Raw genomic sequence first — 25,513 nt, 5'->3', positions numbered from 1 at the left:
GTCCCACCTCTGCCAGCTGGTGGGATTCAGGATGCTCGCCCTGCCCTTGGCGATGGCCAGTCATGCACAAGCCATCATGTGGAGGCGTTTGGAGTCGGGCAGGTGTCTAAAATGGATCCAGCAGCCTGGACACAGAGATCCTCCAGCTGACTGGGATGATGGGTAATGCCAGCCCGCTCTGGAGAGTGGGTCTGAGTGTTCTGGGGGGTACCGATTCAGCAGGTACTTCCATGGGCTTTAGGCTGAGCAAAGAGCAGTTAACCTCAATTAAACTTGGCCCTGGGCCATGAAGCAGAAGTTGTTTGGACAAGTAGAACAAATTACCAGATTGAATAAATTACCAAGAAAGGATCTTGTTAACACTGAAGTAAGAAGGTGAAATTCTGGGTTTACATATTAAAATGGAGGTCACAGGCTGGTGCCCCCCCCAGGCTGCGAGTTCCTGCACAAGACACTTGGACTGTGAAGCATCAGACTGTCTTGCTTGGGGACAGTCTACTCGTTCTTGCTACTGACAACGCTCTTCCCTTTGCTTTCCCCCTTGTATGCAATGGCACTTTTCCAAATGAGTTTATTCAATCCAGATGTTTGTATTTTAAATAAACAACCATTCATAGTCCCCTGTCTATACTCAGCTTCTGTCCGACTCATTAAGATTAGAGCCAGTAAAAAAAACCAGCCAAACAAAAAAACCAACAACACAACCAAACCCATCTAGCACACAGTTCCCAGAGGGGCAAGGTTTTAAGTGGTCTGTGCTGGAATCTTAAATGTCTTTATATTTTTTGGAGAGCTGGTACATACCTGAAGGATCAAAAATGACCTATTTTTCTGGATATTAGAGACAGGGTGGAGGGTGTGTGCATGTTAAGACCATTTTTAAGATGTGTTTTTATGAAATCCCAGGGTGAGATGTCTTTTTGCTGGCTTCAAAATATCTGGAAAGACTGCAGGTGAAAAATGAGGTGTGAACTCCAGGTGAAAGCGGAGGCACAAATGAAACGGCAGTTCTGTGGGTGAAGTGAGCTGAAATGGGCTGTGCCCTACCCTTCAGGCTACGTTCCTCAAGGATGAGCAGCCTTGTATGGAGACTTCATAGTTCTGCACAAATAAAAGCATGCAAAGGCTTGTCATCTACCTTTAAAATGGGCAAACCAGCATCCAGCTGTTTCGGGAACTATCTGTTCATAAAGGCTTCATCCTTATTAGCAACATGGGTTTCCAAGTGAATTAAATTTCTTTCCTGAGTGCTACCAAATAACCCTTTTCCTCTTGAAAACTGCAGAAAGTGAGATTGAATGTCAGAGGACACGTATGTTGGGGTGCCCCAGGTCCGCATGGGAGCTTTGGGGGGTACGGGAGCTGGTGGATGGGGGGGATGCAGGAGGAAGGAATGGCTACCAGCGTCATCACTGGCGGCGTCACCAGCTCCGCATCCGAGTGGAGCCCTGGAGCTCAGCACTGCTGGGCAGAGTTCAGGGCTGGTCACCAGCGAAGCCACTGCCCTGGCGCCCAGCCACCCATGCAGGGTCCCTGCAGAGCCTTCTCAAAGCGGAGTTTATTTTTTTTCTTTTAACCATAGCTCTGCAGTGTGAAGGAGCTGAGCCCGTTTTTCCCCCAAACGCACCCTTTAAAAACAGCCTCTGTTGTTCTGCTATCAGTCCCTCTGCTTGAAAATGGGAGTTGGCCAGGGTGGCCTCTGCCCGTCCCTGTGTGGAGCTGGGAGCACCGAGCTCTCCCTGGGTAGTGGGGAGAGCGGCTGGGGCTGGAGGAGGCATGACAATATTGATTTTAAATAGCGTGTGATCTTGTAATGAAAGACTATCACAGCCCAGAAAAACACATGGACTAAATTAAGATTGCACAGGCAGGCACCACCCTGCTCCGGCATTGAAACCCCTGCAGCCTTCCCTGTTCTTCTGAGGGGCTCTACGTTGTGTATGCGCAAATGAACAGCTGGTGCCTAGAACTAGTTTGTGTTTCGAGAGGGATTAAAGATCTACAAAAACTTGATGAATGGCAGCAAGCACCAAAAAGGGCAGGGTGGTGCGAGACCCGTATGTGTTAAGTCTTAGCAGAAAATGCCGGGTGCGAAGTCCATTCTGGTTGGAAAATTGCAAGAAACTGATACCTTATAGTGCTGCTTGGGGCTGAGAGTCCTGGGGGCTTGCGGAGGTGGGTGACCACCCTCGAGTTTAATCTCTGACTGCGTGGGGTCAGTTCTGCTGAGGTGGGCGAAGCTCCGGTGATGCTGCCATCGCTTCTGCTGGGTGTGCGTGTCCTGGGCTGGGACTGTCCTTGTTTTCCTTAAGTCCATTTTTACAGGGAACAAACACGTCTTTCAGACAGGAGTCTGCAAGTTTCTGTAAAAACAACCAGGCTGTGATAAATTCAGTGTCGCGTGGTGTCGCTTCTCCCTGATGCTCCCTGCAGTGCTTTAGTTTTGTCTCCCGTCATACCCTCCTGCATTCGTCACATTCAAAGAGCCATGTTTGATAAATCCATGGTGCAGGCACTAAAATAGGTTTATTTTCAATGTTATTGGCTCCTGTTGTGGTTTTTTGCACCTCCGTCTCTCCTGTTGGGAGGTAACTGGGACTGTCTGCACAGCAGTGAGCCCCCATGTATAAAACTCTCTTCTGTCCTCACTGAGGGCAGAGCCCAGCCCTTTTCCCTCTGCCTTTCCTCCCCGGAGCCTTCCCCCGCCGTGTTTCCTGTTCACTGTGGAAACCACCCCTAAACGCCAGCACCGGAGGGGTGGAAATGTGCCACATTCCCAAAATACACTGAGCCCCTGTAGAAAGACGGAGGAGGCGTGAGCTGCAGTAAAGCCAGTTCAGCGTCGATTCATGGCAGTGCACCTCCACGTCTCGCTGCGTGACATCTCAGACGGCACAGACTCATATGCAATGTATAAGCTGAATCAAAATAACCTTTTAATGAGACCTGAGGCTCCTGTGCATGAGGTTAAGGTGGCTGCCCAGCATGTGTGCATGTTCACTGGTTGATGTGCCATCTTCCCTCGCTTTAAGGTGCAAACCTTCACCCCGAGCATCCCTGTATAAACTTGTGGCAGGTCTGCATGGACAGTGGTCAAATGGCATTTGGGAGGCTTGAGACTTCACAGGACACAACGCACAGCTGAAGAAAACATCTGAAGGACAAAACACAGTATTAGTAGTTTAGTCTCAGATAATCTTTGAGGATAAAGCCTTTCCAACTCCGGTGTCCTGTTCTTTTCCAGATGTCGGTGAGCCAGCCGCAGTCGGGAAGAGGTGTGCCTTGTTTACGCTGCAGAGGGACGTGCACAGGCTTTGAGCCACATTCCTGGAGGTATTGTCTTGGCCTTGATGGGCCCTGCCCTAATGCTGTCCCTTTGGTCCTGTCGATATTCAGTCTCCAGTGACTTGGAGCGCGAAGAACTGCTAGAGCACTTGAGTGGTGCTGGGAGGTGCAGAGAGGACACGCTGTCTGGCTGGGAGAGCTGCAGAGCTGAGAAGATGCTTCTGCTCCCTGCTCTCCACCCCCCTTCCTTCACTCATCCTGCTCTTCTGTTATTATAATTTTTTTTTTTAGTTAAAATCTCATCTATAAGTGCTTAAACAAAGCTGAGACTTGATGCAGTGGCGTTATTTTCTGCCTTCGCTAACGCTGCCTGCTCGCTGTGGCTCTCCCGGCTAGGTTGGGTGCAAGTCTCGGCAGTGAGCTGTGGTTTGGGCAGAGGAGGCGGCTGGGCTGAGAGATGTCCCAGCCTGCAGAAGGGTCTCACCTGCCACGGGACCGTCCCCAGCACGGCCCTGCATGGTTGGCACTGCTCAGTGGGACATCGGGAGGGGACACGCTGCCGAAGCTGCTGCACGCCGTGCTTGGCACGAGCCACCCGCTGCCCTGCACAGAGCCTGCACCCTCCACCGGCCCCATGCCACCTGGCCAGCCCCTCGGCTTGTTTGGAAACTACTTAGTGGGAACAAACATGTCCTTGCCCGCTTGGGAGGCAGGGAAATGCTGACCCAAAGGATAATCTGGCACTGTCGGTAGGAGTTTAGCTGAGCGCCTGGCTGTCACCCTTGTCCTTGAGCACCACAGTGGCTATTGCTGCTGGTGTCCTGAGTGTCCTGCTGGCCAAAATGCTATGCTTAGTGCCAGCAATGTCTTGTTATTTGATACTTTATTTTCAGTTTTTTTCTCTTAAAAACACTGAAATAGCCACCGATGTCAGTAGCTGGTGGGAGCCGAGCAGTGCAGCGTGTCTGGCTCTGGCAGGGACGGTGGGCTGCTGCCCTGCCCTCTCTGCTTGGGAGAAACAAAGGGGGCTTTGAAATGGAAGGCAGCAATCCAGATGTCATTAATTAAAAAAGAATTAATGCCCTCTGAGGCTGTCTTGCAAAACACTAGGCTCTTTTCTGCCAGCCCGCAGAGCTCCCGTGGGGTGTGGGCTGTGCAGAGGGTCCCGTCCAGCTCCGTCTGTGCTGCAGAAACGCTCAGCGGAATCCAGGGTGGTGGCAGCCAGTTGTGTCCTGCAGCCTTCGGTTCCCCGTTTCAATACCTCAGCTGCATGGAAATTCAAACTTTAAAACACTCCTTTGGTTGAATCACTATTATTTTTTTTAATTGACTCGATTAGAGGCTGGTTTGAATCATACTTGTTCCGGGATTTGTTCCGGGATCCTGCTGCAATACTTGGGGTTGCATCAGAGTTAGTTTGTCCTTTTGCTATTAGCATTTGATGGAAAAGCTGGCCAGCAGAGAGTGGTCTTAAAGACTTATTTATGGCTGTTAAAATCACAGACATTCAAGTATCAATTCCTCCTTTATCAGTCACTCTTTAAATGGCACGTAAAGCTTCATGGGAGGCGAGGCCAGCGCTCAGCTCTTGGAGGCTGGTGGGGGTGGGAGATTTAGCAATGCTCGAAGGGGTTTTCAATGCTCACAGAAAGCGGCAGCTCCCTGGGGCGGGTGGGAGGCAGCAGTGTATCAGCGCTGCTGCGGCTGCTCTCGCTCAGGGACAGCACTTCGGGGTTTGCAGCTCTGTGCTGCTGCTGCTCCCTTTGGGATGAGAAGCTCAACATGAGCCATCAACATGCGCTGGCAGCCCAGAAACCCCCTGCGGCCTGGGCTGCATCCCCAGCAGCGTGGGCAGCAGGGCGATTCTGCCCCGCTCTGGGGAGACCCCCCTGCAGGGCTGCCTCCAGCTCTGGGGCACCAACAGCAGAAGGACACAGAGCTGTTGGAGCGGGGCCAGAGGAGGCCACGGAGATGCTGGGAGGGCTGGAGTCCCTCTGCTGGGAGGACAGGCTGAGAGAGCTGGGGGGGTTCAGCCTGGAGAAGAGAAGGCTCCGGGGAGACCTTTGAGCCCCTTCCAGTCCCTAAAGGGGCTCCAGGAAAGCTGGGGAGGGACTCTGGATCAGGGAGGGGAGACATGGGATGAGGGGGAACGGTTTTACACTGGAAGAGGGGAGATTTAGATGAGATCTGAGGAAGAAATTCTCTGCTGTGTTGCCCAGAGAAGCTGTGGCTGCCCCATCCCTGGAGGGGTTCAAGGCCAGGTTGGACGGGGCTTGGAGCAGCCTGGTCTGGTGGGAGGTGTCCCTGCCCAGGGCAGGGGGATGGCACTGGGTGGGCTTTAAGGTCCCTTCATACCCAAACCATTTTAGGAATCATGCTGAATTCGCACACATGGCTTGGGCCACAGGAGCCTTTTGTCTTATGCCATACCCTGGTCTGCGTTCAACCTTTAGAAGAGGCTGGTGCTCCATGGCTGAGCCATCGCATGATTGCGTGCCTCCCACGGCCCAGCTCACATCGAAAGGTTGATCTTGTTTGTCACACACAGGAAAATCTGCAAGTCATGCAAATGCAGCCAGGAGGATCACAGCCTGAGCTCGGACCTGGAGGACGATCGGAAAATTGGGCGCCTGCTGTCAGACTCCAAATACGCCACGCTGACCACCCGGGTGAAAGGAGGTGATGGCATTCGCATTTACAAAAGGAACCGCATGATCATCACCAACCCCATCGTCTCTCGGAAAGACCCCACCTTCGACACCATCACGTACGAGTGGGCTCCCCCAGGGCTCACCCAGAAGCTGGTAAGACAATCCACCGTGCATTTGGCTGGTGCTTGTGTCGCTGAATGGAGAACATAGCGTGGCTTGGGAAAAAGTTATCAGGGAAAAATAGTAAAACATATGGTTTGCCTCGGAGAGCAAGAATGTGCATAACACTTTGTATTTTGGAAAACCACGTAAATAACAAGAGTAGGTAGGAGAGGGGAGTGGATTGCCTTTGGGTTTTTATAGGTTTGCTTACATTTCTAGGAGAAGTCTTAATGGGTTTTACAACTAGAGAGCTCGCTACTTTGGTAGAGCTCATGTCCAATAAAAACATTGCTGAGGAGAGATCCCATCTCTGCTGTCCTGCCAGTTGTACAACGCCTGTGCAGCCCACGCAGGCTCCAAAACCCCAGGCTGGGTGTGGAGGCCATTCCTCCAGGCCTTCTCAGGGTGGCTGGGCTGGGACTTGGTCCTCTCCCCAAACACCCCAGGTGAGCACCAAGGGGACAGAAAGCTGTGCAAACTGTGGGACACGCACAAGAATGATGGGTTAACTCCAGAGACCTGTTTCCGTGCTTCTAAACGCAGTCTGGACCGGGCTTCAGGGAGCAGCTTGGAGACAAGCTCTTTGGGTGGTTTCTTGGGGCAGGGGGAGTTGCCGTGGGCTTTGACCTCCCTGTTGGAGATGGAGGTCCTGCCTTGCTTGGTGAGTCTGACCTCTTGCAGGTCCAGGTGTGAGCCTGTCCCAGGAGCAGCCAGTGCAGGTTGAGGTAGGTGGCTGGGACACTGACACTACCTGGAGGTTTTTTCAGCAAACACTTCAGGAAATTGTGCTCCAGTCTGTCTCAAAAGCAGAGAAATTAAATCAGTGTGGAAAGAAGTAATGCTGCATCTAAATCCAGTGCTGTGTTTGTAAATTATTCTGTTACAGAAACGGTGTCTCTAATATAATAATTTTCTTTGCATGCTGAGGTAGTCATTAAAATGACTGGACATAGTCTGGTCCAAATAGAATGACAGAATGGTTTGGGTGTGAAGGGACCTTAAAGCCCACCCAGTGCCACCCCCTGCCCTGGGCAGGGACACCTCCCACCAGACCAGGCTGCTCCAGGCCCCGTCCAGCCTGGCCTTGAACCCCTCCAGGGATGGGGCAACCTGGGCCAGGGGCTCACCACCCTCACAGCAAAGAATTTCTTCCTCAGATCTCATCTAAATCTCCTCTCTTCCAGTTTAAAACCGTTCCCCCTCATCCCATGGCTCCCCTCCCTGATCCAGAGTCCCTCCCCAGCTTTCCTGGAGCCCCTTTAGGGACTGGAAGGGGCTCTGAGGTCTCCCCGGAGCCTTCTCTTCTCCAGGCTGAACCCCCCCAGCTCTCTCAGCCTGTCCTCCCAGCAGAGGGGCTCCAGCCCTCCCAGCATCTCCGTGGCCTCCTCTGAGGTCTGGTAAAGAGGACTCAGGGTGAAAAGGGGAGATGAAGATCATGGTCCTGTGCCAAGCGCTGGATCCAAACCCAAGTCCCCAGCCCCACCTCCCCTCCTGTGGCTGTTTTCTGTCTGGACAAGGAATATTGCTGTGTGGGAACAAATGGAAGTGGTTTTTGGCATGTGGAAGTGTTAGCCAGCAGAGCGCTTCTTGAGGGAAAGCATTTTACTGTCTTTTAACTGTGTTGTGGTACTAAAAACATTACATATTACACTGTCATTAGTGGACAGCTTTTGCTCTTCAAATTGAACAAAATAGTTTAAAGCTGCTGAAAATTGCAACCAGATTTTCTAAAGAATTGGGGAAACAAATGTGAAATTGCAGCTGCAGACCCGAGAGGCAGACTGACTTATTTCTTCTTAAAACCCAGTTGCCCTCACCCCCTCAGAGGGGCTGATTGGGGTGGCATGCAGCCCATACTGGGAATGCAGTTGAGGTCTACGGTGCTAATTGGGCTTTAATGAGGGACCGAGGCCTCCGTGCACCAGCTGTTTAATCACAGCGCTGCTCTCACCGTCTCCTTTTTGTCTCTCTGGTAGTTGCTGGCCCAGCAGGAGTGTTTCTTTAATCACTGTTTGCCTCCCACCGGTCCTGGGGGAACCGGGGAGCTCGAGAGGGATGGGGAGGACAATACTGGCACTCTTCCCACCCAGCCCATCCGTGGAGCCTGCTGCCCAGCCCGGGGCTGGTTGGGAACCCGAGGTCGCTTCTGCCTGCACTGTGGGGCAGGGTTGGCTCCTCGCTGCGGAGGATGCCCAGACTGTGGCTCCTGGGCTGCTCTCTGCTTCCTCGGACCCCAAGGGTACGCCCTTGTGATTGTGTGTTTGGGGTGATCCCAGATGCAGCCAGCCCGGTGGCTCCCCCAGCAAACCCCATCCCTGTGGCGCTGGCTCTGGGGACACGGGCTTCAGGAGAGCTTTGGGACCCCGTATGGTGCCCAGACAGGCTGGAAGATGTCTTGGTTCAAGTAAACAATGTGCAAGAGCTTTGAAGACAAACCTTGATAAATTTTGGCTTTGAAGATCAACTTGACAAACTTTTAAGAGAATTGCTGGATGTCATCCGTCCTCGGGATAGTTCAAAAGGGATCTGGGCCAAAAAGCTTTTAGTGCATAACTGACTCGCTCCAGTGATTTCCTTCTGAAGGCAGGCTGGAAAATTGGGATTGTTTTTAATATTGTTGTCCTGAAGTCGATGGTCCAATAATAGGAGGAAGTTCAGAGTGTGTTTTCATTAAGCCGTGCCTGGAGAAGTTATGAAGTAGATATTCAGGGTCCTTGGGGAAAGCGAAAAGAACAGATCAGAAAATACCTCCAAAATTCAGTAGTTAACAGTGAAAACTTAAAATACTCTTCCTCAAAATTATCTGTGCTAAGGCGACATAGCATTCGACCATAATAATATGTGGTAGCAGCAGGAGAAACAGCTTTTTATTATCCTTCATTTCAGTTTTTGGTGTCAGGTTGAATTTTTTTCCCTGATCTATTCTCTGGACACATCTTACGACACCTGCAAATTAGAACTTTAAGCATTGCCTTGATCAGGGAGTGAAAACCCACCGCGTGTCTGTGCAGATGCTGGCAGCTGCCCTGAGCATTGCATCTGCGCTCCTCGAAGGCGTGAGGTTTGTTCTTCTCTCTCACTTCCAGCACAGACATTTCGCATGGCCAGTGCGGAGTCCGGCGCTGGAGCGGAACCAGGCGCCTCAGAGGCACGTGCTGGCGCGGTGCTGCTCTCGTGGCGCTGGTGTAAGCGTTCGTTAGTCTTGGCACATTTGTAGTGGATTAAGAATTTCTTCCATTAAGATCCTACCATGTAACTACTTTACTAGCGCTCTCGCTGAGGCTGAACCAAGCCAGCGCGGGCTGCGTAGCATCTGCTGTCCTCATGCCCACGGTCCTACAGCTCTGGGGCTTGCATTGCTTTTCTTTCCCGTTGTCAGGTTTCGCTGGCAGTATCCGTGTTTTGTGGGGCAGTGCCCGTGTGAGGCCCGGGAGGAGCTGTTGGGGAGTTCTTGCCTCTTGCTTCTGCAGTTCCTATTAGGATTTCTCACTTCTGTGAAAGCCATCTGTGCACCCGGTCACTCTGACAGCATCCTGCGGCTCCAGCAGCCATTCCCAAGCGCACCTTCTCCCACGGGGCGACGACCCTCCCTCAGTGAACTCCTGGATATCACTCCTGCCATTGTGCAGAGGCGCGATGCACTGAGCGTTGATGCCTGATATCATAATGTGCAGCGAGGTTAACACGCGCTCCTAGGCATGGGGAAGGAGCCCTGCCTCCATTAAATCATTTATCTGTTGCTATTGCAAATCTTCAGGCAGGACTCTTGCCCTGCCACGCTGCTGCCTGACTCTGAAGGCTGTACAGACGCGACGAGTTGTTCACTGTAGTGCAAACGCTTCTGTATGTCAAAGGCCATGCTGGGCCAGGCTGTGTACAGTAAACGGTTAATCGCTCCTCTCCTTTTTTTAAAATTCAGTTTTCAAATGCTGACCAAGTAAGAACCAAATCTAATGCAGCTGGATGCTGGTCTTTAAAACGGAATGGCAGAGAGCCAACTGGCTGCCCCTCGGCTCTTCACACCACAATAGGAAAAATGCCTCCAGTGGGAACTCCCTTCCCCTCAGCTCCGGGCCAGAAGTTGTTAACTGTGCCGACCCCGCCGCCTGCAAATGCGAATTCAGCGTGGGACAGACCTCGGGCCAGATCCTGGTTTACTCGGCTTTTAAGATAGTGGCTAGTGGCCAGTTGAGTAGAAGACTTTATTTTGGAGAGTGTTTGTTCCTTGGTGTTTGCTTTCCATGGTGCAGGGCACCAGTCACCAAACACCTTCCCTTCAGGGCAAAATCAGTAGTTGGGTAGAGCTGGTGGCTGTCAGTGTTAAGACAGAGGCTCCACTGCCATCTGACTACTTTTTCTTCTTATAATGATATTTTTACTTTTTTTAAGTGATAATGGCGGATCTTTTGCTATAAACTATGCTGCGTGCAGCCCATGAGGGCTCTTGGCGCAGCCTCCATCCCTCTCCCCAGCCCAGGGCAGTGGGAAGCCGGCTGCTCTCAGGTTTTGATGTTCATGGGTTTCTGGTCTTTTTGGCTGCCTTGTTGGCAAGTTACCTGGCACAGTGGCACCTTAGTGCCAGTGAGGGAGCGTGTGTTGTGATCTGGGTGCAAACTAGTGAAGCAGGTCTCTGCTGCTTTGCTTTCCTGGGGAGTCTGGTGGTGGTGGTGGTGGTTTTTTTTTTGGTTTTTTTTAAAAAAAAAAAAAAAAAAACCACCACCAAAAATCCCCCCAAAACCACCCAGCCTGTTTCCTGAGGATGAAATGACTAACAGTAGCCAGGATACTACTTGCATCTGAGTATGTTCAGCCTTTTGTTTCTGAAGTGTGTGTTAGAACGACTCGAAGGGGGAGGGAGGGGAAGGGGCACATTTTCTGCCACGGCTCCATAGGGCGAGCAGAGCATCTCTTTGCAAAGAAAGCTGGTGCTTCCCTGCCAACAGTGGCTCAGAGTAACTGTGGGTGCTCTCTCCCTCCCAGGCCATGCAGTACATGGAGCTGATCCCAAAGGAGATGCAGCCGGTGGCAGGAACAGACGGGGCGTACTATCGCCGGCGGCAGCTGATGAGACAACTCCCGCTGTATGACCAGGACCCGTCCCAGTGCCGCGGCCTGGCCGAGGGCGAGCTGAAGCTGATGGAAGACTTTGTGAAGAAGTATAAAGCGGAGGCGCTGGGTGTTGGGGAGGTGGCCCTGCCAGGCCAGGGCGGCGTCGGGAAGGAGGAGGGGAAGCCGCAGGACAAGAGCATCGCTGCCAGCAAACCCCCCGAGTCCACCAACGGGGCCCTGGAGCGTGCGCCCACGGCAGAGCACTACGTAAGCCCTGGGCTCGGCGGTGGGATGGGCTGGAAGCGGTGTCTCAGCTCCGCTCGGAGTGCGGGGAGCTTTTGGGGAATAGATCTGGTCTCAACAAGAGGGGGGAAAAGATTGGAGCGGCCAAGGTTATCTGTTCCTTGTTGACAGTACTGCTCCTGAGGGCTTGTCCAAGCTGCGGCATGCTCTTTCAAACCCGCAGAGGAGTGCCGGGTTGCATGGTGCTGTGCTTTGGTGCAGCTCTGAAAGACCCCAGTGGGTCCCCTGGCGTGGTCCTGCCACCCTGCTGAGCACCAGCGTCCATCCAAGAGGGGTGCAGGGGGGTGGGTGATCTCCCCTTCACCATCTCCCTCCCTCCACAGCAACAGCTGTGCTGAACCACCAAGGTAAACGCGTTTTCCCTTAACTGTAGGAGCCAGTGGTTTCAACTTTGGATTCTTGGCAGCTCTGAAAGAGTGGGTGTGACATGTCCCTGGATGATTGTGTGTCAGTAAGGTGCTCAAGAACAGAAACTGTGTTTTACTGCGAGTTAGTGAGTGTTTCCAGCTGAGTTTCCATGCCAGTGCAAGTGGAAAGACCGCAAATGACAGGAGGTGGTGGCTCAGTCTAATTATTGCAAAGCTGTGAACATGGAGATACTGCTCCCAGGGCTGTAATCGCTCTGGGGGACTTTGAACAGACCACGCATGTCTCTGGGCTTAAAAATACTTTTCCACAGGGAGATGATCGAGATTCCCTAACACACTTTTAGATTTATATTCTCCCAGCGCTGTCTGGAGTGGCCACTGTGGTTGCTGAACAAATGCTTATCATAAAATATGGTGAGTGAAAACTTTGTACTGGCCCTTGCGAGGGTAACTTGCAGCAGAGGATTTAAAGCTGGGGAAAAAGTGGTGTCTGAGTATTCCTAAAGCAAGATTTTTCTAGCCATTGCTGAACTGAGATTGTAACATGTTAAGAGCAGTTTTCATTTTCCTTCCATATCGGGTAATGTCTCCCCTCTGCTATGGCCTTTTCTATTAACACGCATCTGACTTTCAGAGTCCAGGAATACAATAAAAGTTTTTCACTATTGCAGCAAAACACTGACCTGGAAAAAGAATTTTAAGCTAAAAAAAAATAGCCAAAAAAGGAAGGTTTCTATTAAACATATCAATAAAAGTCATTTTAGCAATGAGGGTTTATTTAGACTGCAAGGTCGTCCTTCCAAATAAATACATAGCTGTGATGTTATTCTCTGTAGTTTAAAGCATCATTTGTCTAGAGGCACTAGCTGAAAAATGGAACTGCTTCCAAAGCAGTTGCAGGAGACGCGCAGTGACCAGCGCGCTGTGCAGCACAGCTCGCGGCAGGCTGCGAAGGGCTGGGGTTTCTTGCCCTACTGAAGACAGACCTGTTTCCCCCTCTAACAAATACTGCCTGTTTTAATTTGATCTCCCATGCAGGAATTAATGCAGCTGACCTGATAGGAATGGACTGTGTCCCAAGATCTGAAATGTGGTAAACTTCCAGAAGGTCTACTGGCTTTCACAAACCTGCACTGGCAGAAAAGTTCTGCCATGGAAAAATGAGATAGAGCACTTTGCAGTGTGTGTGAGGCTGAAAGAAGATGTGAGCTGAGGGAGCTGGGGGTGTTCAGCCTGGAGAAAAGGAGGCTGAGGGGAGACCTTCTTGCTCTCTACAACCACCTGAAAGGAGGGTGTAGCCAGGGGGGGGTCGGTCTCTTCTCCCAAGTAAAGGCGGCAGGACAAGAGGAAACAGTCTCACGTTGCGCCAGGGGAGATTTAGGAAGGATATGAGGAAAAATTTCTTCACTGAAAGGGTTATCAAGCATTGGAACAGGCTGCCCAGGGAAGTGGTGGAGTCGCCATCCCTGGGGGAATTTAAAAGACAGGCAGACGTGGTGCTGAGGGACATGGGGTAGTGGTGGTTTTTGTCAGTGTTGGGTTGATGGTTGGACTCGATGATCTTAAAGGTCCCATCCAACCTAGACACTTTTATGGTTCTATGAAAATGAACCATATAAAGATCAAGAATGGATGTAAAGGGACTGAGAAAATGAAGTGCATGAAGCCAGCGACACTGGAGGCTTCAATGTTGTCGATGTATTCAGGGTTGAAATGTAGCATGCTCCATGTGGAGCAAACATGTGGAGGTTTAGGTACCTCTCTGCCTGCGTGACCATCTTCTGTGTGTCTCCTAAGAATAAACAAGATGCCTGCTCCCAAGCCTGAGCAAGCTCCCCAGAGCCTCTTCCACCACTGCTCTCCAGGATGCTGCAGGTGATGCCCACAAGTACCACCAGCCTGCTCAGGGCCACTCCGGGGCATGCTGTCCTTGGCTGGGAGTGTGTTTGTCCTGACCCTCAAAGACCAGCAGGACTGCAGCAATGAAGAAGGCTTTTTGAGAAGATATGAGTGCTTCTGGTTCAAGGGCATAGGGGGAAAATAGGGTGCCGAATAGCTTATTTTGGAGATCCTGATTCTCAAGCAGTTTGCGTGGTGTTTTTTCATGGAGTCCGCTAGAAGTAGGACACAGATATGAATCTATTGAATACCAAACTTGTTAGGCAGCACTAACAGCTTGATTTCACCCTATTTCGCATCAAGTCATGAGTCTGAACTATAGATTTATGAAGGTTGGATGTGGGGGGGGGAAAACCCTAACAAAAACCCGCTACCCTTGCTCTGGAAGAGAAAGAACCCAGAAAGCACCAAAGCTGCACCAAGAAACAGGCTGGAATGATTTCCTGGGGTGTTTGTGTGGTCCCTGTGCTGAGGCTGTTAAACCTCTCGTTGCACACTCAGGCCAGCTGTGTTGAAATTGGTGTGTAAAGGAAAACATACAGGGCCAACATAAATCGCCACGAGAGGCATCTGAGCTCAGACAGCTTTCTGAATGTGTCTGGGCTGCAGAGAGGGGCCCCGTCACTGTAACGTGTCTGTCCTGTGTGACTGAGTGTTCTGCACCGAGCGCAAAATCATCTTTAACCCCCTCAGAACTGGAAAGTCTTCTGGTGTTATAATCCACTGTGTTGGAATCCAATCAAATCCTGAAGCAGTTGATCAAAACGAGCCATAGTCCCAAAAATCTTGAGGCCAGGGTTGTAGCGAGTCCGCGGGGGGGGCTCGTGGTGCCTGGGGAGCTCCGTCTGTGGGAGCCGTCGTTGCAAAACAGCAGCCAGCGGAGACAGCAAGTTTGAAAAAGCTTAGGAGAAAGGGACACTTTCTTGGCCAACACCTCTGGTAAATCTGCTAATTAAGTCTTCACTCCTCTCCCTACCCGACGGAGATGTAAAATGAGTACCAAGCTGTAATCCCTATCTTAAATTTGAAGAGCCGTTTTTATTTACTGTGTAAATGGCAGGGGGATGGAAGTTACGATGCTTAGGAAGAGCCCTGTGAATAATTGCCATAGAAAGAAGCAGCAAAATAAGTTGGGTGGGTTTTTTTTTAACAGTTCTTATTGGCAAGAAACTTGAGCTGGGAGTTGGAAAGCTGCTGGTGTTTGTTCTTGCTGTTAGATCTTGCAAGATAAGCAGGGCTGCGATGGATGTGTCTGGCAGTTCTCCAGCGTGGAGGCAGCTGCAGGGTTGGGCTCTCCAGTGCCCTGAGTTGCCCGAATCTGGTGCCCTGGGGGGTACCAGGGGCCTGGGGTCCCATGGGATGGGTGCCAGCCCCTCTGCACCTAGTGCCAACTTCACCTACTTGTTCTCTTCTTCATGGAGACCACAAATAGCCTGGTCTTCTGCACGGTGCTGGAGCCGATCCTTCCTTGGCTTGGGGCTTGGGAGCGCTTAGAAATGTATCTGAAGCCCTTCACAGTGGAAGGAGTCGCGTAAGCAGACACAGCCCCTCTCCGACTCGCGCGAAAGCCAAGCCAGGAAGTATTTCGTCTCCTGTTGCACTGCCTTTGCTTGTCATACTGGGTTTGCTGGTAAAACGGGGGATGCCCATCAGTGTGGTGGGACTGCTCCAAGGGCTGCAGGACAGTTACTGAAAATTCAGATTGAACGAGGGAGGATGCCATAGCAAAACGTGTGGTGTGCTAGAAATAATAGCAACAAAACAAAAACCACTTGGTGGGTGTAGAAAGACCTGTAGCCTTCTGCTGTGTGAAGGGAGAAATGAGTTTAAGAAAACTCCCCAGCTGCAAAGACTGGTCTCTTCTGCGCTTGTGCCATGACCTGGCAGGAGTGGCTGGATGTGATGGGGAGCTCATCTGTAGTTTGGCACTTGCAGAGCTCACGGAGGAGCCCCCATGTTGTCTGTCTGCCCCCCAGAGAGGCCGATTCTGCTGCTGCTTTACTGGGGTCATAGCAGGGAGGATCACCACGGGGTCCTGTCCTCCCAGCGCAGGGTTCCCCAGGCCCTGGTGGCATCAGGGTGGTGTTTCTTGGGGCAGGGACCACAGCTGCCCCTCTCCCCTGTCCCTGCCCCGTCCGTGGTGTCCTCCTGCAGCTTAGGAACTGTTAGTTTACCCCTGCTGAGAAATTTTATTTTTGAGTTTCTTCCACCCCCCTCTTAGAAGCTTGTTGTCTTAAAACAAAGCATTTGTAAGTGAAGTCGTCATCTGAGCGCGGGGGCATTCCCGACCCTGCGCCCCTGGAGCGTGCAGGTGTGGACACGCCGCGGTGCAGACGCTCTGGTCGGGCACGGCAGCTCGGAGCGCAGCACGGGTGACACACCAGCTGCCGCACGCCGCCTCTTGGTTTCGCGCAGCCCCAGCCCGGCGGCTGCGGAGGTGGCGGGGGGTCGCACCTTGCAGCCAAGGGCTCTGCTGGAAGAGGCTCCCGCTGCCGCTTAAGAACATTTCTTGCAGGGAGTGAGGAAGCACAGGCTCAGCAGCTATTAGCCTGACCTGGGCCAGCCAGACTGAAATGGGAACTTAAATAACAGCCCGTCAGCTGTCAGCTTCAGCGAGGGGAGCTTTACAGCTTGCGATTAACTAATCGCAGGATCACTCTGCAGGCACGGATAAAGAGTAAACCCAGTTCGTCTTGTGTGTAATATGCATAGATGCTAATTAATCTCCAGATTAGCCAAATCTAATTCTGTCTCTATGGACTGTTATAAGTTAAAAGCACTCTGCTGAAATCTGTGGAGTGACATCTGCCGTACGCATAGATGTATACACGAAAAAAACAGAAAGGACCAAAGTTCCTAATCTCTGTGCAAAACATCATCTTTGACGTGCTGCACTTCTGCACTGTAGGACGTCTTAACTCTTTCTTGGAGAACCTTTGGATTGTAGTGAAGGCTGGTTTTAGCTTGGGGGGGGTCCCAAAGGCTGAACACAGCTGCTGGGGGTGGTGCCGTTCTTACCTGCCCGAGGATCTGGTTGGAAGAAAGTAAGCAGTATTCCAGGTGAGGGCTGGCAAATACATATTTGTAATGACTTTTAATTATAGTGTGATTTGACGTTCTGTCCATACACAGCACTCATCCAGGTGTTTGCACAGGATCTGGGGTGATAGACTTGGAGCTGTTGGTTCTACTGGCCATGGGGGCCCTGTGGTGCTCTCCATGTTGTCTGAGACCCACTGCACAACTGAGACGTTTTTCCCCGCACTTTTGAGCTGCAGCCATTGCCTGCCCTTCAGTTTAGCTTTCCTTGCTATTTCACCTCGCTGCACTGTTTCTACACCCTCACTTCAGTGTGTTTGCTGTCCCTTCCAAGCTGATACCACTGTAAAATCTGGCTTTGGAGTTCTGTTCACAGAGCAAGAGCTCAAACAAAAACAGCCCAAGCCACACAGCTTAGCAGTCCTGGAACTGAACATTTTATTTCCGCTGCCCTCCGTGGTGCTGTGGGGTCGAGCAGGAACACAGTAGGTCCTTCAGGCTCTTTAGAAGTGGGACGCGTTGAGGAGGTGGTTGGAGGTTGTGTGTTGTTCTGTTTTGCTAACTGTGCCGCTTACCAGTTGTGCGGTTAAGAACGATGCACTGAAAAGATGCTGTGAATCAGTACATCTGAGAAGTAAACGTCTTCCGTGGAGGGGTTCAAGGCCAGGTTGGACGGGGCTTGGAGCAGCCTGGTCTGGTGGGAGGTGTCCCTGCCCAGGGCAGGGGGTGGCACTGGATGGGCTTTAAGGTCCCTTCCCACCCAAACCATTCTGTGATTCAATGAAATCTCCACCCTGTGCACTGAACGTGGCTGCTGCCTTCCCTCCCCGTGCTCACTGCCTGCCCCTCTCTTGCAGCGCTGCGAGACCTGCAAGCAAGCGGTGCCGGGGGACTGCCCGGTGGTGTACGCCGACAGGGCCGGCTACTCGCGGCAGTGGCACCCAGCCTGTTTCGTCTGCTGCCGCTGCTCCGAGCCCCTCGTCGACCTCATCTACTTCTGGAAGAGCGGGGCGGCCTGGTGCGGGCGCCACTACTGCGAGAGCCTCCGCCCGCGCTGCGCCGGCTGCGACGAGGTAGGCACCAGCCGCCGTCCCGCGGCACCGCGCTCCCGCCGGCTCATCCAGGGCCTCTCCGGCATGTGCCTTTCCCTGCCCACCCGCGCCTCCCGGGTGCCCTCTGGGAGCGCATCCTTCTGGCACCGGTCACCGGGGCTGCGGCTGGAGGTGCCTAAAGAAAATGGGACAGAACAGCGCGATGTTAGTGGCGGTCCCAGCTGGCTGTGCCGTATCTACCTCAGAGCAACAATCCGGCTTCAGTTGCATTTAAAATCTGATGGTTTTATAGTGCTTAATTGCAGCCTGTGACTTTGTCTCACTTGCCCAGGAGCAATCCTGTGCCTTTTATTCACCCCTTCCCGCAGCCTGGCCTCCAGGGCTAATGGGCACGGTGGGAGGCGTGGGGCTCACTCTCCCTGCTCCGGCTTGGCCAGATGGTGGAAATAAGCACTTGTCTGTCTGTCTGTCCCCTAGATCATCTTCTCGGAGGACTACCAGCAGGCAGAAGGGCTGGCCTGGCACAAGAAGCACTTTGCCTGCCTGGAGTGCGAGACGCTGCTGACGGGCAAACCCTTCGCCCTGGACAACGCCGGCCTCCTCTGCACGACCTGCAGCAAAAGCAAACGCCTCTGAGCAGGAGCAGCCCCCCGGGGCACAGCGGGCTCCCCGAGGGCCCCCCAGGTCTGGGGTCACCTGACAAGTACATCAGAAGGGCAAGGTTTAAAAAAAAAAAAAATAAATTGGTGACTATTCACTTGCAAGCAACTCAGTGCCCCCTCGCATCCAAGGCAGCTTGCACAGGAGAGTGTTTCCTTGGGGAGGAGGCAAGGGGAGCTCGTACGCCTGCGGGAGGGAGGGACGCGGCGCATCGGACTAGGAGGGACTGAAAGGAGGTTCTGTCTTGAGCTGGGTTTTATAACGTCTCTCCAGGCTTCTTATGACTAAGATCTTGCAATAGTCTTTTGGAAATAACGCATCTCAAAAGTAACTTTTGGCATACTAAACCTACGGTCACAAACGAGGGTTGTTATTTTTTGAAATCCATACTGGAAGTTTACACTAACAGGCTGCTGACAACTGTACTAAAGCAATGGGTTTGAAGAATTTGATTAACCCGGGTGATGGCTTTCTGAAAGCAAATGATATCAAATAGCACAACATGTAGCTGTCGCTTTCTCCTAAGTGTAAGTAATGTAAAACTAACACGTTGGCGCATGGGGCGACTGGTTTAACGCTAGGGCGGTGGGAAGGGTGCAGCTCTGCCCCGGGGCAGTCGCCTGCTTCCACCCCCTGTGAGCTTTAGCCCTGGAACTGGGATGCAGGAGCGTTCCTGGCAGGTCCCTCCACCGCTCCCCGGCCTCCCACTGCCCGTTCTTCCCGGTGAGCGTTTTTCCACAGAGCGGCATTGTGTTCCCGCCGCCGCGCTGGAGGTTGTTAAGCATGTAAAGTATGGGCCTTTATTTCAGCTGTGTTTGACCAGGAATTTTATGGAAAACAGCTTTCCAGCCTAAGCTGTCTGGGAGCAGGGGGGTTGCCTGAAATGCTGCAATGCCAGTTTTTCCTTGTACTACGTCACTGACTCCCTCCAAGAATCAGGGAACTGTACTTTCCCGTTGGAGCTGGCAGACCCTTGCCCTGGGCCCTGTCTTGCTCCTCGTCCCGCAGCTCTCCCATCCCCTCTGGGATCTGATAGGGGTGACACCATCCCCGGATCTGTCACTGATTCTCTCTGGATAGTATTTGTTCCCTACATCAAGCAATGCTTCTGATATTCACTGAAAATATTGGATAGTCCAGGCTGGCATATGTCTGTGTGCTCAGTCTTTTTTCTTATATTAAATGTCTACATTAATTGCCAGAGAACTGGAATATTTTTTGCAGAGGTGCGTGTGCAAGGAGCTCACAATTGCTGGGCTTTCTTTCTGCTACAGAAAATGCTGGTTTCTCTTTCAAGCGTGCTCCATGCTGTGGATGTTTGTTTGCTTGTGATAAAGGAACTGGCAAATGAGAGTTGGGGAAACCATACCTGCTGTGGGGGTAGAGCCTGCAAGCTGTGGGGCGGATGCTGCCCCACACATTGGGATGCCCCATGCCGCTGCCAGGAGGAGCAGGTCAGTCCATCAACCTGTTGGTGAGACCCATGTGGGGTTCCAGACGTGTCGGTTTGTGGGGTGCGAGTCCTACTGGGGCTTCATCCAGCCGTGTGCTCTTGTGTGGTTGTTATTCCTGGGAACACTGGGGTATTTAAAGGGAGTAAATGAAATGCTGGAGCAGGGAAATCCCGAGGTGATGGCGGAGTGTCGCGGGGTATCGTGGCACATGTGCTCCTGGCATCACTTGTCCACCTCGGGTCGGTCAATAGCTGTGTTGGGTGCCTGGGCGGTCGCTTCTGTGAACCCAGTGAGATGGTGCAGGTCAGGAGAGGATGTGCAGAGCTGACGTTGTGCGAGGAATAACAGAGCTCCCTTGGATCAGCCCTGGATACAAACACTCTTGGGGAATGGAAAATAAAGCCCAGTGATTAGCTTTACTGCCTCTTCTTCATTCTGTTACAAGGGAAATACCTTCACATCTTTGTAAACTTTTTTTTTTTAAAGAACACATTGTTGTTCTAAACCCTGCAATGTTACGGCAGCCAAAAATGCACGCACTCAGTGTAAGCAGTGATAGGAATCGTGTGAATCGCCTACGAAACTGTATTTTAGCACAGGCATTGAGAACCACATGGCATTCCCTGATGGAAAGTCAGTGTCCGTTTCATCCCCTTGGATGATCTGCCTGAGAGGGAGGTGCGCAGCCAGCGCACAGGTGGCTGGAGGAAAATTAAATGCGAAAAATAAATCAACAAAGCATCACAGAAAGCCCAACAGCGTGCTGCAGTCTGCTCCCGGGGTGTTTGGGGTTTGTGTCGGTTGTTTTGCCTTGGCTGGCAGCGTTGTCCTTGCAGGGTTTGGGATACGCTGAGCCAGCGCCCTGACCACAGTGGGGTGTTGCTTGAACGTGGGGATGGGGATGGTGGCCATCCCCCCTCCCGAGCTGAACGTGATGAGCAGGGGCTAGGGGGATGCTGTACCCACCAGCCTGGGCCCGCTGCCCAGCTTGCAGGGTGGGGGGCTTGGGGACCCCATGGGCTGGGTGCTGCGCTCTCAGCACTGACACTACTGAGCCCCACAAAGTGTGCAGTGACAATTTTTCCTTTTTTTGATATTTGATGGCAAGGATGCTAGCTTAAGAGGTGCGTGGTGTGCATCAAGTCCAGAAGAGACTACAGTGGGTGGCTTGGGCATGTCCCCAGGGTGGGGGAAGCTTGTGTGGACCTCGACCATCTGTGGCTAAACCCGTATGGATGGGGACCCTCGTGCCCTGCCTCTGGGCAGAGGGGGAAGGATGCTCCCAGCTCCCTGTGGCTGGCGCTTTGCTGTGGCTGTGGGGCACCGCCTGCGCGTCAGCCCTTTGGAGGTGGGATTTCCAATGCACATCTCTTCTCATGTGGTTCCCTCTCCCCTTCTGGGGGGTTGTGTGGGTAAAGGGGATCCCCCTTCCACCACTATCAAGGTTAAAACCAGCAGAGCCTCAAAGGCAGGCAGTGAAGAAGAGGTGAGTCTTGTTTTCCCTGCTGCAGAAGAAAGTGTGTGGTGGGAGCTTGGGTAAATGTCAGAGCAGGGGCACGGGGAGCGCTGGCACCCCAGCACGGCAGCGGGGGGAGGCATAATGCCGAGACCAGAGCCTGCCTCCAGGTCTAGCACTGCATTACTGTCCCCTGTGGTGTTGGGTGGCCATCCCCTCGTCCCCAGCCGTCACCCTGGGGCTGGGGCGTCCCCACCACCCTCGCTGCGGTGGGGTGGTCTCAAGTCCACCTCATGTCCAAGGGCTGTCCTCAGTGATAGCGTCTGTGTCGGGTTTATCCTGCCGGACTGTGCAGTCCACGCATAGCAGCGTCAACTCCCTACGGAGTCTGTCTCCATTAACGCAATCCTCCATCACTAATGCTTTTATTTGGCTACTTGGAAAAAAGATACCACTATAGCATGTTCTGGTTTGGGTTTTGATTTTGTGATCTATAAATGGTAATTCTCCTCTGAAGTCCCTGTTTCAGCATACGCATGCTTGCTTCAGGCTTTTTGGACTGCAGGCATCCACTCGAGCCTTTCAGGTATTTCTGCAGCTTGTAAAACACTGTCTGCTAAAAAAAAATTACTGCCATTAAACAGCTTAACAAAATCACAAAATCCTGTGCCTCTCAAGTGTCAGGAGCGAGACCGTGAAATTAGTGCATCTAACAGCTCAAAACATACGTGAGTCTTTAGTTTTGATATTAAAATTGAAATTCAGTGTAAGCATGAAAAGATGCTCACCCCAAGTGAAGACATTACGCTGTGGTTTTCTATGGTTTATCATCTAGAATGGAGGAGGCTGCTGCGGCTGCCTTCTGCGGGTCACCAGCTCTGGTTTACAGGACAGTTAAATTCACAGGAGTATTCTGGCCGGCCTCGGAGGGAGCCATCAGCGAGCAGTATGCAGAGGGTCTGTCCAGAAAATCGGTACAAATGGAGGTGTTTCCCAGGGTTACTGTGTACGACAGGAATAGGCTAAGAGCAGAGGCTGTGTTGTGTGACTGTTTGAAAAGCATCTTGTGCCACAGATGTGTCCAGCCCACCATTTCAAATAAAAGCTGCTGTACAGAGCCGGCTTTACAGTGTCTGGCTGCCTGCATGGCCCGGTACGGGCTGCTTTGGGACCCTGGTGAGAGGGTCTGAGCACACGGCAGCGCTCGAGGCCGTGGCCAAGGTCTCTGATGGAGCATGGTGCCAGCAATCCCGCTCCCTGAGTCGGCTCATCCGCATCGTGCTGTCGTCTTTAACGTCCCCGCAGCGTTTAACGTCCCTGCCCCTCAGCAGCAGTGTTACAGACAGCTGTAGCACCGCTGCTGGGAGATGGCGACATGGTCTTGTCTCGTTACACTGCTGCTTTGCACACACAGATCCCATCCGAGAGGCAGGTGAAATGACAAGGAATGAGGAAGCAGGCAGCGGAATGGGACTGGGGTGGGACGTGCACCCCGTCAGTGGGGAGCGGGCATGCTGGCCGTGGGACTTTGTTGGTTTGTTTTCTCCCCAACTTTTGCACTGGGTTCCTTTATCTGTAAAAATCGAGGATTTTGGATGCTTGAAACTGCCCATCCTGGCTGCACCAGGTTTGCTCTCTGCCAGGTGTGAACAGCTGGGGCAGGGGGAGGGATTTCGAAGCGCCCGCGGATGGGAACAGGTCTCACTGTGCCGACCAAGCGCCACGGTGTGACGAGGACCTCGGCCACCCTTCCCGGGGAGGTGACGGGGCGGGGTGTGACAGTGCCACGGGGCCAGTAGTGTTTTTTGTGCTGCCAATACATGAATTTCAGCGCTGCTGCTGTGAAACCTCTCCAAGGACGTGGACGCTGCTCGTTTCCTGCATGGACCATGTGAAACGGCATCTGTTGGTCGGAGCCAGCCGTAAGAGCCGAACCGGTGAGCTGAACTCCTCACCTGGTGTTTTAGTATTAATCTAGCTCTTTCGTGGAAGCCTGGGGATACATTGCCTTGGCTAACGGTCGATTGAGCACTGCGTACTGCAGTCACTGATGCCAGTGTTTCGGCTTGTGACTTTGCAAAGGACAAACCTCTTCATTTCCTCCTGTCGAGGGCGAGCACGAGGACTCCGCGCCTCCGACATGAACGTTCAGCTCCAACTTATGCTGTATAATTGTTCTCCTAAATATGACTGACAACACACGAAAGTGTTCCTAAAACGTTAAATAAGCTATTTCCGGATGCGCAAGTGCCCCAAGTCTTGCCCTGGTTCCCTTCCCGTGGCGGGGCGAGCGTGCTGCCCAGGGAAGGCAGCTGTGGCAGGGCCAGGGCTCCTGCGCGGAGGGAGGGAGGTCAGAGATGCTGCTGCTGCCCGGAGCACGCTGCCATCCCTGCCTCTGAGATGCTGGCTCGCAGTGGCAAAACGCAACTACCCCTGGTATTTCCTCGAGATGGTCTAAGAGAGGAAGCACTTTGAGAATAAACTCTGTAAGGGAGGAGAAATGAACACTGGAGTGTAGCGGCTCTGGCAGGGAAGGGTGGCCATGCCTGAGCCCTGGCCCCGGGCTGGAGCCCGTGCTCCGGCACACGCTGGCAGTGCAGGGTGAGCCTCCGGGCACGGGGGGCCCTTCCCTGCCCCCCCTGACTGCAGCGCCAGCCGGAGCGCGGCGGGTGGGAGGGAGGGAGGGCGGGCAGAGAGAAAATAACTGTTGGTGGGGCAGAAACCACACTGCAGCCAAAGTTCTGCAAGCTGGAGTTTTTCAGAGCTGAACTGATCTGAATCTACAAATATTTGCAGCGCTGTCTTATTTGTGGTCCCTTTTCTTTTTTTTCCCTCTTAAGAAATATTTGAGGAAGAAAAAGGGACCGTCTGTTTGTGGTTTGGGAGGATTTCACCAGTGGAAAGGCAGAGGCTGTTTAAGGACAGCAGCTCCTTTCGGACCACCTTCCTTCTCCCGGGTTTCCCACAGTATCCCCCCTCGTCGATGGGGCCGTAGGAGGAATTGGCCCTGGGATGTGCACTGCCCTGCACAGAGGCATGGGGACCTCCACTGCTGAGGTGGGCAGAAACGAGCAGTGGCTGGAGCGATGCCTTTATACACATCAGCAAGGGAGGTGGGCTTGGGAGAAGGGAGCCCTTTCCTTAAGTGAATGCTGATTCTTTGTACAAATTTGCAATATCTAGTCTAAGACAAACCATAGGACTTGGAATAAAATTTCTGAGCTCGGATGGGCAGGAGAAAATTAGCTATCCCTGTGACAGGAGGACAGTAACTTACTGTTAATGGGCTACAACTTCAAGGAGAGGTGTCAACCACCCCACGGATGCTGAGGAGGGAGCAGGGAGCTGGTTGGAGCCTCGCTCAAGGCTTGCTCCCTCTGCCGCTCTGCACAGCTTTCTCTAGGCAGAGCCGGGGGAAGGCAGATCTGGAGGTATTTAACAGGTTTCCCTCAGAGGTCTATGGAAAACACCTGGGCACTGTGATTTATTTATGGGCCCTGAACCCGTGAAGAGAGATCTCTGTCATCAGGAGCAATTGAGTGGTGACAGGGTGAGAGCTGGTTGCTGTAGGACATGGATGGTGTGTGGGCCTGGGGCCAGCTCTGCGCCCCCCCATGCTGCTGGGACCGTGCAGGAAAGGTAAGAAAATCCTTAAAGGGGGAGGGGGGGGATGAAGTATGCTCTTCTCACCTTCTCCTGCAGCGCCCAGCTTTTGAGCAGCAGAGCCGTTCTCTGCAGGAGCCTTCCTACCAGCCTGGAAGAGGCTGTTTTGCTCTGGCCCGAGAGGTGGGGGTTTGGCTCCGTGGTGATCAAGCTGCGTTTCACTTTGTTCTCTGCAAGCAAAGCTAAGGAGCGTTCTCCTTTACAATGTATTTCAAGGAAAAAAAATAGTAATCTGTTTGCTTGGATATTTCTCCAATGAATTGACTCGGTCCTGATTTGCAGGAATCGCTGGGATTCTTGTTATTTACCTCAGTGGTAACAAACAGCATAGAGAAGTTGGCCATCTCTGGTATAATAAGAATCAATAAGAATCAGATACCTGGGCAGAAGACGATTGCCTCCAACAGAAACTTTTCAGGAATTTTATTAGTGCAGTCAGTTCTTAAAAGAAGGTGGTTTCAGATACCCATAA

At 52.5% G+C, this 25,513-nt stretch overlaps 1 protein-coding gene across 2 annotated transcripts in view; it reads left to right on the top strand.

Annotated features, from left to right (window-relative positions):
• The window catches only part of LMCD1 (LIM and cysteine rich domains 1), a 37,401-nt gene extending 13,639 nt beyond the window's left edge, over positions 1-23,762 (top strand). The window contains exons 2-6 of one of the 2 annotated variants that reach the window (XM_063348150.1): positions 3,245-3,333; positions 5,834-6,089; positions 11,079-11,414; positions 17,614-17,829; positions 18,286-23,762. In XM_063348150.1, coding sequence (XP_063204220.1) covers positions 3,245-3,333; positions 5,834-6,089; positions 11,079-11,414; positions 17,614-17,829; positions 18,286-18,444 — 1,056 coding nt within the window. In that variant the 3' untranslated portion in view covers positions 18,445-23,762. The remainder of the gene's footprint in view (positions 1-3,244; positions 3,334-5,833; positions 6,090-11,078; positions 11,415-17,613; positions 17,830-18,285) is intronic. The other variant, XM_063348149.1, reaches the window with a different exon arrangement.
• The last annotated feature ends 1,751 nt before the right edge of the window (positions 23,763-25,513 follow it).

Source organism: Chroicocephalus ridibundus, chromosome 10, assembly GCF_963924245.1.
Source record: "Chroicocephalus ridibundus chromosome 10, bChrRid1.1, whole genome shotgun sequence".
NCBI classification, from domain to species: Eukaryota; Metazoa; Chordata; class Aves; order Charadriiformes; family Laridae; genus Chroicocephalus; species Chroicocephalus ridibundus.
This window is presented reverse-complemented; position numbering and strand designations above follow the sequence as displayed.